Source organism: Propithecus coquereli, unplaced genomic scaffold, assembly GCF_000956105.1.
Source record: "Propithecus coquereli isolate 6110/MARCELLA unplaced genomic scaffold, Pcoq_1.0 Scaffold243, whole genome shotgun sequence".
Taxonomy (NCBI): Eukaryota; Metazoa; Chordata; class Mammalia; order Primates; family Indriidae; genus Propithecus; species Propithecus coquereli.
This window is the reverse complement of record NW_012147986.1, coordinates 2,197,995-2,214,608: the sequence shown is the minus strand read 5'-3', so window position 1 is coordinate 2,214,608 and position 16,614 is coordinate 2,197,995. Positions and strand designations below refer to the sequence as shown.

Below are 16,614 nucleotides of genomic sequence, written 5' to 3'. Positions count from 1 at the left end.
CACTGTTGTCTTCACAACAGCAGGGACTACCACTGTGTGTTAACCCAGTAGCCTCCAGTGCCTAAGGCAACGCTTGGTACATTGCAGGCTCTCAAACTTGTTCTGTAGTTGAAAGGCAGATCCAGAATCCCTTCATTTGATTTCTAGGTTGGAATCAGTTTTGCCCAGAAACAGGAAAATGACAACTATCCAGTTTCCTTCTAGCCTGAAGATTCCGTTACTATCTCTTCATTCAAAGCTGTACATATTATTGCCACTGTTGGCTACCATGTATTAAGTACCTATCATGTGTCAGGCAGTATTTCAAAATTAAATTCTAGTTTTCATTAAAGCTTGGTGGGGGGAGAGGTGTCACACCTTTACAGATAAACTGAGGTTCAGGCCGAAGGCACAAAGAAAATAATAAAGGTGGGATTCACCTAGGTCTGTGACTTCCACACACATGCTTTTACCACTTTGTAACCCTAGTTGTAAGGAAAATTGTGCAACTAAAACTATGATCCATCTTTAGACAAAAAGTGTCTCACACACATACATAACACATATCCCACCCCCCAAGTATGATATTTCACGACCCAACCTTAGGCAAAAGGGTACCATTGCTAGCAAATGCATTTTATTTTCGTTTTATTGAGATTTTCAACAGCTGCCATTTAGTTTGTATAGCAAATTTTTTACAAAGTAACTTTTTTCCATTTTTGATATTTTTATGAAAATTATTTTCTTCACTTTTAAAGCCTTGTCCCTCCCCCAAAGAAGGATTAATATCTACCTACCATGTAATGATTATTTAGGAAAAAACCAAAAGCAAAAACAGCTTTTAAACACTTGTGAAACAGGGATAAGCGTCAAAAGTCCAGACTTTCTGGGCCTGTTGGAGGTGCCATCAGCACTTCGCCATCCACTCCCACAGCTGGGCAGCCATGCACAGACCCTCTGGGCTTCTTGTTCCACAAGCTCCACCATCTCTCCCTTCTCTGCCTTTGCTGTGGGCCCCCCTTCCCTCAAATCTGTACAACAAAGGCAGCACAATCTTTAATACATGATTAGCTATGTAAATGGAGACATAATACTCTACTTAGAAGTTCAGAGATTTTTCCCCATCCAGTCTGAGGGAGGGAAAAATACCCAATACAGCACTGATGGTTTCACTTTCTTGTCCTCTCAAACACAATGCTCATACTCGTTAAATGGATTTATCAGGTGTGTTAAAAGTCCTGACGTGTAGTAGCACAAAAGTTCCTTATAAAAAAGAAGTTGCAAAATTATTTAAAAAATTCTGCAGCAGTTCAGGCTCCTTATGTGGAGCTTGGGATGACAAAGCAGGTTCTGATAAGTAGTTCTTTTGATGTGCACAGCAGCTTCCCCTACAAGTCCTATGTTTGAGGGTTCCATTTAGACCACAAGAAATTGAAATCCAAGTTTAAAAGAGTCTCTGCTGACAAAATGTGATTATCTATCAATGAGATACTACTTAGCAATAACAGGAATTACCAAAACATGTTACATGTCATGGATGAACCTCAAAAATATTATGCTAAGTGAAAAGAATCAGGTGCAAGAGACCACATATTTTATGATTTCACTGATAGGAAATGTGAAGGAAAGGCAAACTTACAGAGACAGAAAATATTAATAGATTAGTGGTTGCCTGGAGCTGGGAGTGGCAACAGGGATTGACAATAATAACGAATATGAAGGATCTTACTGGAAGGGATGAAAATGTCCTAAAACTGAGTAATGGTTATGTCTGAACCACTAAAGAAAGTTACTAAAATCACTGACTCATACACCTGAAGTGGATGAATTTTATGACATGTTAAAATATGCCTCGTTAAAGTTGTTTTTTTTAAAAAAGGACTCCTTGCCTCCAAAACCACCCTTCGAGCATTAAACATTTTTGAAGGCTCACAATCAAGAGGACAGGATTATTACTTAGTGTTGATTTACATAGTGAAATATTTTACTATTTTATAGTAAATACATTTTAGCAACTGTAAATTAGTAAAACATTTCAAAATTTTTACTATTATCTCAGTATTTTTTTATAGTGTTAAATAGCCTAGAATGTTTATTATTTTTAAGGAAAAGGTAGCTAATAAGAAGGTAGGATTGGAGAAGAAAGCTCAGCAAATGTCACAAATGAAACTCAAAGTAACAAAGTCTGAAGGGTTTTTTTCTTTTAAAATATAGTGTACCTGTCCCTTTACACATTTCTCTCTTGTCCCCCGGAAACAGGGAATGTGAATCTCTTGGCTGACACCCTGTAGAGATCAGTGTATCCAGCTGTCCTATTCCCACGACCCCCCTAAAAACCAGACTGACTAGGAACAGCAGCAGGGGTTGGGCAGTGAGGGCAGAAGGCCAAGTAGTACACAGGAAACTTGCATGTTTCCCTGGATTGGCTTCCTGCTCCCCTGTCCCTGTCACCAATAGCAGCTTCAATACAGAAGAAGATTAAAACAAAGGAAAAAACAAAAACAAAAAACCCTTTCCAAGTTGCGACTAACCAAGTCCAGGGATGAAATTCACAAGGCAGCAAACAGTGGCAGCAGTAGGTACTTGGGGTACTATACAGCGGCAAGACCAGCAGAACTAATGATCCCAATGGGCAATGAGCAGTGAAATGATTCACATGGGCAACTGTGGGCAGAGGTAGGAGTGCAAGATCCCCTATACACCAAATCACCCACTTCCTAAACTAATGATGTTTACATTATCCCAGAGAAGAGTGGCCAGGGATACAGTCTTTCCCAGTAGGTGGACATCTCCAAATCTTGGACGGATTTGTCAGGTCTCTACTGGTTCCCATACCTCAATATCAACTAAATGCAGAAAGATTATTAGCTTGTAATGGTGGGACCCTTACTGAAGAAGGGCTGCCCCCTCCAATCACAGCAGGGTAGAATGCATGGGGTTTGCAGCAGTCCTAATGCAAGAAGATTCATTCAGGCTGTTTTCTTTGGCTATTTCTTCATACAACTTTCCTCTCTAACATGTGTTAACTGCCAGAGTATTCACCTGACTTCCTTACTTGCCACCCTCTCCAAAATCAGACAAAACTTTGCCATTATAACAATAAACAATTTGGAAAATGCTGCTTAGTATTTCACTAAAAACATTTGTTTTCAAGACATGGTTAGCATTATAACCTTAATTAAAGAGAGCCCAGCTGCTAGGACTTTGGAAACTAAGGATGCTACAAAGGTCCAGCCTTTTCTTTATGATCTCTTCTGGTTTGACCTTATGTGATTCCCAAGTCAACTACTGTAGTCAGAAACTGGCCCAAAGACCCAGGCTGCCTGTGCACAGGCCTAGACTGTATCCTTGAATTTTCTGCTGCAGTTCAAAGGCCTGGAGAAACTGAAAAGGCATTCCTTTATATTTGTTTTCCCTTGAAGAGAAAGAGAGAAAATTATTTTCATCTTGGAGTTTTAGAGCCAAATAAATAATCAGAAATCAATCACTACTAAACTAACACTGGGACCAGCCAGATTGGCAACTGTTAAAAATACGTGTTTCATTTCTATACAAATTCTGAAACTTGCAGTTGCCAATAAAGAAAGTTAGAACAGAGTAGCGGCTGGAATTCAACATCAAAATTATCACTTATAAATACAAGCCTCACCATTAAAGGGTAACAGTGTCCAGACTTGCTTGCACCCACAATTTCTCCTATAAGGAAAAGTCTGAGACAGACAGAGGCTTCCAGCCTTTCCCCAGTGAAGCTCCAACAAGACCCACATGCATTTGCCGCTAAGAAGGTGGCAAACTCCAACTATAGCTGAGCCTGTGATGTGGGTGATAATTGTGCTCCCACCTCACAACATAAAATAGATGGCAAAAAGAGTTGGGCTATGAAAGGAACTTGGATGCACAAGTCTTACATAGGATAAAAGGAGTCACCTTGCTAGCTGCTTCCTGAATCTGGAGTCAGCACACTCTGTCTGAATAGAACTGGAACCTCCAGCCCTCAGCTTCCATGCTCCACTGGCAGGAAGTTTTCTTAGTCCTGACCACATGTGCCTTGTGAAACCATGCTGAAGACTGACATCCAAGATGGACCAACACAGCAGAAGGAAAGATGGGCCCCTTTCTTTCTGCAATCCGAACACATTTCCAAAACAGGCTAACGGAGACTGAAGGAGGATAAGCAGCCTCAGCAGAGAGAGATTTCCTCTACTCAAGCATTTCCAATGCCCTCTCTTTATCAGAGGCAACAATCCCAGGTAAAAGCTGAACCCAGAAAAAGAAGTTTCTTTATTCATAGTCTTCCCTGAAAAAGAGTTAACAATTTCATTCTCTCGAGGTAGAGGCTTTGGGAATTAACATGTATGTCTGGGCAATACAAGTTCCCTAAACTACTCTCCTATGACACGTGACCTAACAAGGAAGGCCATTTCTCAAATGATGCCATCCTATAGAATCAAGGGAGGAAAAAGATGTGAGTGTGTACTTTAAATCTGGCATTGACATTAGCCTGTGGCTGTTCAAAAGTCAACAAGGGAACTCATAAGAAAAAGAATTTTTTCAGCTTTCTAGACACTCGTCCTTTCCTTCCAACCTCTGTCCCACATCCACATACTGAATTTACACCGACTTTATTTCAAGTTACACAATCTTTTCCTTATAGGCCTATTACACAGTACAGCAGCAGTCAGACAGAAGTCACTGTCATCCTCAGGCCTCCACGAGTCCTTGTCCTGGGACAATGGCCAGGACTGGATGCACTCTCTTTTACACACTATGCTGCCACCTACATCTCTACACACAAAGATAGCTCTTGGTGCCCACTTTAGTTCCTTAGGAGTATCAACAAAAGACCCTAGTGAGTTATAGGCAGGAAAGACAAAAGGAACATACCCAGAGAGGCCAACCGAGGAAACTCACAAAGCTGTGTATGTACGAATAGTATTATTTTATAATAACTGAAAATATCCTGGAGGGTCAAGTAACAGTCACATGGGTCAAGCAGGACTCACTCTCCTGGGTTGTTTTTAAGTTCCTTTCCACAATTCTGTTAAGATGGCGACAAGCATCCAAACTGAATTGAGCTTCTTCCTAGTGTCCTGAAAAATATATTTCCTTGAAAAATTACATATACTTGTCAGATAAAGATACCAGAAGGACCAAGTGTTGATGGGGGCTGGAAAAGAAATAAATTATCCAAACAAATTTAAGACACAACTAACAGGATTCAAAAGGATGACTTCTCTAGCTTATGCTGATGGCCAGCACAGAAGGCCTCTCATTTGCTTTTGTTAACAATATCTTTTTCGAAAAACAGAGTAGGGTGGGGTAGAAAGGAGACAGGGGAATTAACACCATGAGGGAGGATGTGGCAAATCAACCCTAGTGCTATTACTTGTAAATGGTGAGTCTGATGGTAGCTGTAAACAGAGGCTTAAGAATGGGACAACAGTAACTAAATGACTCAAGTGACAACCATCATCACAGCCCTCCCATTCTGATCATAACTTTCATCAACCATAAAAAGAGTTACTGTAAACCAAGTACTTTAAGTCTGTGTTTTCTCGAATGGGTTCAGGGCAGGGAGACATGGGCTTGGTAGGCCATTGGCAATCCCAGTTCATGACAGGAAACCCCAGGGGTCAGGGGAGTGGAGCCTCATATTCTGGTTGTACCCCCTGCTGCTTCTGCTCATCCCTCTTTTCATCACTTAACATACTCCACAAGTAGCTGTCCAGGTGTTCACTGCCCCGTAAGTATACAGCAGGGTGAGAAGGGCATTTCTTAAACACCCAGTTTTTCTTGGTCAGCTTATTTTGTTTAAACACACACAGCAGAACATTCCTAAAGAAGGGGGGAAAAATGCAGTTTCCTTAACTAGAGCTAATTAAAAAACAAAACAAAAAAGGAAACTGCTTCAAACAAAAGTCAGCAGAACAAAAGAGAAATACTCAGAGGCTTGTAGAGTAAGACTGAGCACATTAGTTACTCAGAGTCACAGTATCATTAAACCACCATTTCCCTTCCCTGCTGTGTACCCCTCGCCCACCCCACCCCCCTTTTCAGCTCTGCCTTATTGTGCATCATATCCCCAGATGGGGGGACAGACAAGTCCTCCTCAAAGCTTTCTGTAGGCTCAGTACTTCACTCCAGGAATAAACTCCTTGGCATCTGGGTTCAGGTTACTTTTGCTCTGAAAGAAGAATGAAAAGATAATATTAGTAAATCCCAAAGCAAGCTGCACTTTAAAACTTATTTTCTCCTTGTTTTCATTATTATTAGTACATTCCCCTTAACTTTAGGAAAAAGAAAGAAAGAAAATTCCTTGTAACTGAGGCTGTCATTGATGGGCTACTCTCAACAGGTCCTGTCATACTCAGGCCTGAGCAAGCTCATTGTCTCCTTCCTGCTTTAAACTCCTGTTCCCTTCCTGATGCTTTCCAAAATCACATCAGAGGATTGTAAGTTCGATTCCAAAAAGAATTTGCAATTCAGTAAGTACCTTACCTTGGTGAAAATCAGGGTATTCCATCCAACTACTTTGGTTACCACAACCTCTGTTTTTTTTCATCCTTCCGTACTCTCTTTGGTTCTCTACTCTCTTGTGACTATCCAAAACCTTAGCAAACTGCAGGGCACACTCATTCAGAACGTGAGTTATGTGAGAACTATATTACTCACAGAATTCTGATATTGCATAAACATGTAAGGAAGGAAATTCATTTATCTGGTTTTCTAATTATAAGTGGAAGACGGACCCTCAGGATTATGTTCCTTCTAAAATGAGCAAGCAATTTTTGTAACAGAATCATTCAGAACTATATTAAATACAAATTTGGGGCATAGTAAAAGAAAAGGACAGCAGCAAATGATAATTTGAAAAGAAATCTCTTCACTGTTCAAATTTTTATCCTTAATCTCAATTCTACTTTGAAAAGCCCACTAGAAAATAAAAGTTGGGACTCTGGCAACAATAATGTTTTCACAGTGCTTTATGAGGAGCAATCGTTTTCAAAGCACCCCCTTATCAACGCCCATATGATGAGGGAAGAAGCAGCAGCTCAGAGGGCTCCAGAGACTTGTTGAAGGCTATAGGGTCAGAATGGGAGTCTGTGACTCCAAATCCTATATTCTTTCCATTACATCCCATGTGGAACTACATATGGTTCTTACCAAAATATCTTCAGAATCATGCTCATCACTGATAGACAGTCCATTTAACTGCTGTTGCAGCTGTCCCATGGCCTGAGGCAGGTCTCGTGATGGAATAAACCAGTCTTGGTCTTCTTCATCCAGCATCTCCTGGAAGCAGCGGTCCAAAAAGTCTTGCTCCTGCAGCTCCTCCTCAACCTAGCAAGCAAAGGGGAGCAGCTCAGACTTACTGCCTCACTGGGACTCATCCCTTCCAGTTTTTTCTCCACCTCTTTCCTTCAGAGGTTATTACTCTGCAATTAAGAATGTTCTTGTATGAGATCTAAGAATTAAGGTGCTGCTAATGACTGGCTAGATAACATGTAATTTTTAGTTTTTTTCAACCAAATTCCATCAGAAGACTGAGGAAATCGTTGTTCTAAATAGCAGAAATTCTAGCTCTTCATAGATCATCTAAGATCTCTTATATATGATGCAGGTATTTTCCATTTAGATAAATGATACTTATGGAAAATCATTTTAGAGCTTGAAATTCTTTTCTCAATCTTGTTAAGATGTAACCTTTCCTAAATTTCCTATTTTATAAAAAATATGAAAAAGATACAGAAAAGATGTTAGTAGTGTACTACCTGGATAGTATAGATTAAATAAAACCAATTCTCTCAGCTTCTGGCCCACTTTTTGGGTAATGAGACCCCCAAGGGAGAAAAATACTTTCAGAACCTTTGAAAGACTTTATTAAAGAACACTTTTTGGCATACCACTATAAAATTATAGAATCAATGGAGTATTCTTTCAAAACAAGATCAAATACATGAATATTTAAACAACTGCATATTTCTTAAACATCGCCCTAAACCAAAGCAATGTGTATCTAGGATGTTTTACACTTCTTTGCATACATTGTTAACTCTTATAAAGAGTGTGGTTAACTCTACAGATTTTAGTGTGACTAACAGGCTTCCTGCTTCACATTTGGCCATTTCTTTCCTGCTGGCTGCCTGGTGACAGATTCGTAGCTCACCAGCGCCACCACCAGAAGGGAGGTCAAGAAAAATAATTACCCAAATTAGCCTATACAGTGACCTAATGAATTTAGAGGAAAAGTCACTGGGAGCAAGACTTAAGAATAGTATTTTGGCCAGGTGCAGTGGCTCACACCTGCAATCCCAGTACTTTGGAAAGTCGAGGTAGGAGGATCACCTGAGATCAGTTTGAGACCAGCCTGGCCAACACAGCAAGACATTGTCTCCACAAAAAAGATTTTAAAACTTAGCCAGGTACAGAGTCTCGCACCTGTAGTCCTCACTACTTGGGAGGCTGGAGATGGAAGATTGCTTGAGCCCAGGAATTCGAGGCTATAGTGAACTATGATTGTGCCACTGCACTTCAGCCTGGGTGACAGAGTGAGACCCTGTCTCAAAAACAAAACAAAAACAAAAAAAACAGTATTTCAACATTATAATCAGCCACACATTTTCTGATCTCAAGTAAATTAGATAGCTATGAAGTGCTTAAAATAACAACAATAAAATATTTCCTAGCACAAGATTTAACATGAGTTAGGTGGTCTGGATAGAAGATCAAACCAGCCACAACATTCCCTTAAGCCAAAGCCTAATACAGAGTAAGGCCCTAACTCTCTCTAATTCTATGAAGGCTGAGAGAGGTGAGAAGGCTGAAGAAGAAAAGTTTGAAACTAGCAGAAGTTGGTTCACGAGGTTTAAGTCTCTATAACATGAAAGTACAAGGTGAAGCAGCAAGTGCTGACACAAAAGTTCCAGCTAAGAGAATTGATGACGGTGGCTACACTAAACAACAGGTTTTCAATGTAGACCAAACAGCCTTCTATTGGAAGAAGATGCCATCTAGAACTTTCATAGCTAGAGAGAAGTCAATGCCTAGCTTCAAAGCTTCAAAGTACCAGCTGATTTTCTTGTTAGGGGCTAGTGCAGCTGATGACTTTAAGTTAAAGCCAACGCTCATTTACCATTCTGAAAATCCTAGGGCCTTTAAGAATTGTGCTAAATCTACTCTGCCTGTGCTCTATAAATAGAAAAATAAAGCCAAGGTGACAGCACATATGTTTACAGCACAGTTTACTAAATATTTTAAGCACACTGTTGAGACCTACTGCTCAGAAAAAAAGGTTCCTTTCAAAATATTATTTCTCATTAACAATGCATCCAGTTATCCAATAGCTCTGATGAAAATGTACAAAGAGATTAATGTTGTTTTCATGCCTGCTAACACAACATCAATTCTGCAGCCCACAGATCAAGGAGTAATTCTGACTTTCAAGTCTTATTTAAGAAATACATTTAGTAAGGCTGTAGCTGCCATAGATACTGATTCCTCTGATGGATTTGGGCAAAACAAATTGAAAACCTTCTGGAAAGGAATTCACCATTCTAGATGCCATTAAGAACGTTTGTAATTCATGGAAGGAGGTCAAAATATCAGCATTAACAGGAGTTGACTCCAATACTCATGGATGACTTTGAGGGGTTCAAGACTTCTGTGGAGGAAGTAACTGCAGATGTGGTGGAAATAGCAAGAAAACTAGAATTAGAAGTGGAGCCTGAAGATGTGACTGAACTGCTTCAATCTCATGATAAAACTTGAATGGATGAGGAGGTGCTTCTTATGAACAAGCAAAGAAAGTGATTTCTTAAGATGGAATCTACTCCTGGTAAAGATGCTGTGAACACTGTTGAAATGACAACAAAGGATTTAGAATATTACATAAGTTAGTTGATAAAGGAGCAGCAGGGTTTGAGAGGATTGTCTCCAATTTTGAAAGAAGTTCATTGTGGTAAAATGCTACCTAACAGCATTATATGCTACAGAGAAATCTTTTGTGAAAGGAAGAGTCAATCAATGTAGCGAATTTCATTTTTGTCTTTTTTTAGTTTTAAAACAAAAAAAAAATTTATTTCTGGCCAGGCGCGGTGGCTCACGCCTGTAATCCTAGCACTCTGGGAGGCTGAGGCGGCCGGATTGTTTGAGCTCAGGAGTTCGAGACCAGTCTGAGCAAGAGTGAGACCCCCGTCTACTAAAAAAATAGAAAGAAATTAGCTGGACAACTAAAAATATATATAAAAAACTAGCCGGGCATGGTGGCGCATGCCTGTAGTCCCAGCTACTCGGGAGGCTGAGGCAGTAGGATCGCTTGAGCTCAGGAGTTTGAGGTTGCTGTGAGCTAGGCTAACGCCACGGCACTCACTCTAGCCAGGGCAACAGAGTGAGACTCTGTCTCAAAAAAAAAAAAAAAATGTATTTCCAATATAGAGACAGGATTTCACTATGATTCAAACTCTTGGGCTCAAGTGATCCTCCCACCTCAGCCTCCCAAGTAGTTGGGACTACAGGCATGTTACACCGTGCTTGGCTCTATTGTCCTATTTTAAGAAATCGCCAAGGTCGCTCTAACCTTCAGCAACAACCACCCTGACCGGTCAGCAACCATTAACATTGAGGCAAGACCCTCCACCAGCAAAAAGATTATGATTTGCTGAAGGCTCAAATGATTGTTAACATTTTTTAGCAATCAAGTATTTTTTTAATAAACATATGTACATTGTTTTACACATAGTGCTTTTGGACACTTAATAGACTACAATATAGTGTAAATATAACTTTTAAATGCATTGGGAAATCAAAAAATTCATGTGATTCATTTTATTGTGTTATTCGCTTTCTTGTGGTAGTCTGGAACTGAATCCACAATATCGCCAAGGTATGGCTGAAATTTCATCTTACAATATATATATTAACAAGAAAAAATATAAATTAAGAAACACTTACAGTTCAGATGCAGAAGGTCAAGCTGCCTTTCTAGAAAGTTTTTAGAGTTTACATTCTTGACATTATAGAAATTTAGAAAAAAAGGGAAAATATCCATTCTATACAATTTTGCCACTCAGATGTAAGTACTCTTTATCTTCTAGTACATTTCTTTCCAGCATTTCTTGGAGCATAACTTTCATCATGTATGGTAGTATAGAAAAAAATTATATTTGCAAGCTGGGCATGGTGCCTCACGCCTATAATCCCAGCAACTACTATATAGCTTTGGCCATATCCCTCAGATTTGATATTAATATATTCAGTGTCACTAATTTTCATACCATCTGTAACTATGGTTTTGATATCCTCTTTAACCCAAGTTTATTGACAATTAAAAAATTTTTTTCTGAATAGTTCACGATTTTTTTTGCTACTAATTTAATTCTCCATGGCCAGAGAATATGTCTGTACAATTTGTACTTTATAGTAATTTAAAGTTTTCTCTGTAGCTTGATAGATAATGGATTTTTACAAATGTTCCAGTGGTATTAAAAAATAATGTATTTGCTATCCATAGCACGCAAACCTTGATATATGTTAATTAAATCAAGATTCTTTTATATAAATACTCTATATTCTTATGTTTTATCTCTTGAATCAGTCAAAGCATCTAGTACAGGCCGGGTGCGGTGGCTCATGCCTGTAATCCTAGCACTCTGGGGGCCCGAGGCGGGAGGATCATTTGAGCTCAGGAGTTCGAAACCAGCCTGAGCAAGAGCAAGACCCCATCTCTACTAAAAAAATAGAAAGAAATTAGCTGGACAACTAAAAATATATAGAAAAAAAATTAGCCGGGCACGGTGGTGCATGCCTGTAGTCCCAGCTACTCGGGAGGCTGAGGCAGTAGGATTACTTGAGTCCAGGAGTTTGAGGTTGCTGTGAGCTAGGCTGACGCCACAGCACTCTAGCCTTGGCAACAGAGTGAGGCTTTGTCTCAAAAAAAAAAAAAAAAAAAAAAAAAAAGCATCTAGTACATTATCTGGCTCAATAAACACTTGCGGAATGAATAAATGCATAAAAGTTAAGGTCTCCCACTAGGATGTGGATTCTTTCCTAACTTTTTTTATCTATTTCATTGCTATATGACTTGAAAAAACATTCATAAATATAAAATTTTCATTGTGGAATTTATCTTAATGCGATTTAATAGTTTTCCCTTCAATTTCCACTTTATCCAGTATTGATACTGCTTTCTTTGTGTTTGAAATTTCCTGGTATTTTCTCTTCCCATTCTTATGTTTTCCCTTTCTGAAGCATTTTACTTCAGATATTTCTTTTTTAGGGCCTTTACATGTGAACCTGTTTCCTTTATTATAGAAATAACCCATTTTCTTTGCTTAAGAATTGAGAAATTAGAACTAAGAAAATCAAATGGAAGGAAAAAAATCACCCTTAATCTCAACACCCATACGTGAATGAATATTGTTGACGTTTTGGAATATATCCATCCTGACTTTTACTTACTAAATACCCATGGGAAAATAGCAGAAGCTTAGATTTAAAAAATCCCCTAGTTAGAAATGACCCATAAGATTTAAAAGACCCACAAGATTTAAAAATTCACTAAGCATTTTTCTTCTTTTTCCACAGCACGGATTGCCAGTGAGAGTGTATCTTATGAACTGCATATAATTAGATTCCCCCCACCTGCTTTTTTTCCCTTAACCCAACAAAGTCTTTCTCTCTTCTCTCTTAAAAATTGTGTGTGTGTCTGTGTATGTGTGTGTGTAGGTGTGGAGGGGATATAAACCATTCACAATTATAACTAGTATGTTAGGTCTTACTTCTCCTCTTTCCTGAGTTATACTTTCTGAAATCTTGAATGGGTGACATTGCCTTTTATTAGAATTTAACCCTTTTCCCCCTCAAAACTACCTTTCAATCCAGTTCTAGCAGGCTCACAGTCAATGAAAATCTTTTCAACAGACCGGTGAATGTCACTCCCAGTTTGCAAGGTTGTAAGTTGTTTCTGTCTTATTCTGTTTTCTTAGATATTCTATTGGAAAGTCAGAAGATATTTTATCAGGGTTTCTAGCTAGAAACCAATTTCTTCTTCCTTAAGATCCAATTTAAGGTGCATTATATGTAAAACCATTTCTGAATTACCATGAAAGCTACACTAGTATTGTCATGGGATTGGTGGTGGTAGGAACTGTACAATTCACCGTGGTGAAACAGAATATACAGGTGTACAGAAAGAATGACATCAGTCAGATCCTAGATTCCTAAACCCTCCTGGACAGTGAAGGACAAAGGTTTTTCTGAAACAGTTAATCCCCTCACTGGAAATCACATAACAGTTTCAAAATAATGTTGGCAAGCTAGTATTACCTGAGAAATATTAGGGTTAAGGGAATTGAACAAACAATTGTTTAGCTATTCAGTCTTCTTAGGGCTTGGTATTTACTGCAATACTAGAAGCTGCCAAGGATACAGCTGTCATTGCTTTCCTAGCTCTCCTGAAGCAAGTAATTAAAAATTTTAAAGCTTCTCAATAGTCTTTCCTCAATCCCTTAGCGCATGTATGTATGTATGTGTATGTGTGTACGTGTTTCTGCAAGTCCCTAGTTTTCCAGCATTTTTCCATGCATTCTGCTTCAGTTTGCTAAACTCTTACATATAGAAGCTCACAGCTAACTCACAGCTCAGACATATGCCTCCTAATGGTCCCAGTACAATCCTGATCAGTGGGATTCAAAGCGTGTTAGTATTACCAAAGCTAGTAAAAATTGTTTATGCTCTCAACAACTTATTTCCCATTCAGAGGCTAAATAAAGGCAGGCAGGAAAAGGGAAGTCAACACAAGAGCCAAACACAACCTTTCTAAAATCCCATGACAAACATATTTATCTTCACTCAGAGTTCTTAAACTTCTTTTATGTCTGCATTTATTTTCAAAATGAAATGCAGAGTTTCATATTTCCTATAAGCAAATGAAAGCAACAAAGCACAAAGTATAGAAAAACAACCTCACTACCATTCTGTTTTTTATTGCCCCACAGTTTAAGCCATTAGTTTCACATTGATCATTATAGAGAGTTATGGAGCCACAGTGGTTCCTAGGATTAAAGCTGGAATCAGGGCAGGATAAAGGAGCTCAGCCACCTTGGTTTGATGCAAGGGTTTTAAGTCAATCCTCTGGGATTGGGGAGAGTTCTGTTTGATTTAAATTCCAGGAATCTCCTAGACTGGTTTACAGTCACATAGGGAAATCCAATAAACAAATCTAGCTAGAATGAGGCTCAGAGCAGGACCTCTCTGCAGCAATTACTGTGTAATATGAACTATACTTAAAGGGCATGTCACAATGTGTGTGTGGGGTACATGCAAATCTATTTGTTTATATATTGATAGGTGGGGGATTTTTTACCTATCAACTGATTAGTCTGGTGTTTGTGTCCTCTTTTAATCAGCATGGTAGAAAGATATCAGTATCTTCCTCTAACATACTATTGCTGTAGTCTCTTACCAGCTGAAGATGTTTCCTGGTCACCTCAGATGAGGCCTTCATGTATTTTTGAGTTATTCTAAAACCAGTTGTACTCATTTCTTTTGTAACAGACTGACAGTAAAATATTATAGCTCTTAAGTTGCATGTATTATTAACTTTTTATTTCTTTCTTTACCTGTCTGTTGAAATCCTCCTCATTTTCCATCCACATGTACTCTGCAAATGGGTTTTCCTTCTCATCATGCCCATTTAACCCTTGGTCCTCTTTGGATTTTACACTAGGTGATGTATTTGCCACACTAGATCCATTCATTATGATAGAATCTAAACAGGAGCAAAAGAAAGGATACAATAAATATAAGGATCAAGGAAATATAAACCTATAACATCCACATTCTTCCGTTTTCCTTCTCATCATGCCCATTTAACCCTTGGTCCTCTTTGGATTTTACACTAGGTGATGTATTTGCCACACTGGATCCATTCATTATGATAGAATCTAAACAGGAGCAAAAGAAAGGATACAATAAATATAAGGATCAAGGAAATATAAACCTATAACATCCACATTCTTCCAGAAGCTTCTAAAGTTATGAGTCAAAGATTTTAACTATAGATGAACAAAAACTATTAGTCTGTAACTGTTATAAAACCAACCACGTCCTGCAGTTATCAGCCATACAGATGTACAATTTTTTAAGTATTAAAGGAAAAAAATGTCTAGGCTGTCTTTCTGGACAAATGGGATGGGGGTGGGAAGAGTGGGAATCTTCCCATGCCAAATTCCTGTAGGTCCTAGAACCTAATAAGATCATTACAGCTTCCTTAATGTTTAAATAGTTTGAGAAAATGCATTCTTAATGAATATTGTAAGCCCCTGCTCCTTATTCTCAAGTTCTTTTTTTCTTTAAAATGTATTTCAAAAAATAATACACATTCATATTTATAATCAAAAAGGAGAAAATAAAAGCCATCAATTATCCAGCCATCCAGAGTTAAGAATGACTAACAATGTGATGCGTATCACCTCCCTGACTTCCCCTATGTGTATGCAGATACAAACACAAACATTCCACAAGTATCTATTCTCAATAGTAATAGGATCATGTGATACAAGATGCTCCATCATTTGCTTTTTCTCATTTCTATGTTAATGTAGTCATATTATCTTTTGGGAGACTCTCAATGTTTCTGTATTATAAAGGTTGGATGAATTTCTTGTGTTTATCTTTTCTTTTTTTTTTTTTTTTTTTGAGACAGCATCTCACTGTGTTGCCCAGGCTAGATTTCCGTGGCTTCAGTCTAGCTCACAGCAACCTCAAACTCCTGGGCTCAAGTGATCTTCCTGCCTCAGCCTCCCGAGTAGCTGGGATTACAGGCATGCGCCACCATGCCCGGCTAATTTTTTATATATATATTTTTAGTTGTCCAGATAATTTCTTTCTATTTTTAGTAGAGACGGGGTCTCGTTCTTGCTCAGGCTGGTCTCGAACTCCTGACCTTGAGCGATCCACCTGCCTTGGCCTCCCAGAATGCTAGGATCACAGGCGTGAGCCACCGCGCCCGGCCTAGATTTTCAACTCCTGAAAAGGGAGATTGAAGTTTATACATTTTATAAGTTACCACAATATTAGGAATCCATAAATACCTGAGGCTTACTTGTCCTTAGGCAACTCTCTCTCTATCCCATCCCCTCTTCAACCTCAATTCTATCCCCACTCCACCCCACCCCAAGCCTCCTAAGGTCTTCTTTAAGTTCCTTTAACAAATTATTTCCCCTGCTCATTTCCATCTTGGCAACATTTATGAAAAAGTTCTCTGCTTCTGGATACACTAAAATATTCTTTCTTAATCCCTTTAAAGTTTTTTGTTGCTGTTGCAATTTTCTAACCTATTATGAACATTAGCAATCTAATATTCTGCCAGGCACAGTGGCTCAGGCCTGTAATCCTAGACTTTTGGGAGGCTGAGGCATGAGGATTGCTTGAAGCGAGGAGTTCGAGACCAGCCTGAGCAAGAGCAAGACCCTGTCTCTACAAAAAGCAGAAAAATTAATCAGGTGTGGTGGCATGTGCCTATAGTCCCAGCTACTCGGGAGGCTTAGGCAGGAGAATCGCTTGAGTCCAGAAGTTTGAGGTTGCAGTGAGCTATCATGATGCCACTGTATGATAATGCCCAGGTGACAGAGCGAG

General features: G+C 38.9%; 1 protein-coding gene across 1 annotated transcript; it reads right to left on the bottom strand.

The window, feature by feature from the left end:
* Nucleotides 1-5,932: 5,932 nt before the first annotated feature.
* On the bottom strand, nucleotides 5,933-14,741 carry PAIP2B (poly(A) binding protein interacting protein 2B). The gene is made up of 3 exons (XM_012646414.1): nucleotides 14,598-14,741; nucleotides 7,144-7,320; nucleotides 5,933-6,163 (listed from the first exon to the last, which is right to left on the bottom strand). The coding sequence occupies exons 1-3, from the start codon at nucleotides 14,733-14,735 to the stop codon at nucleotides 6,107-6,109; spliced, it is 372 nt and encodes a 123-aa protein (XP_012501868.1). The 5' UTR covers nucleotides 14,736-14,741; the 3' UTR covers nucleotides 5,933-6,106.
* Nucleotides 14,742-16,614: the final 1,873 nt, after the last annotated feature.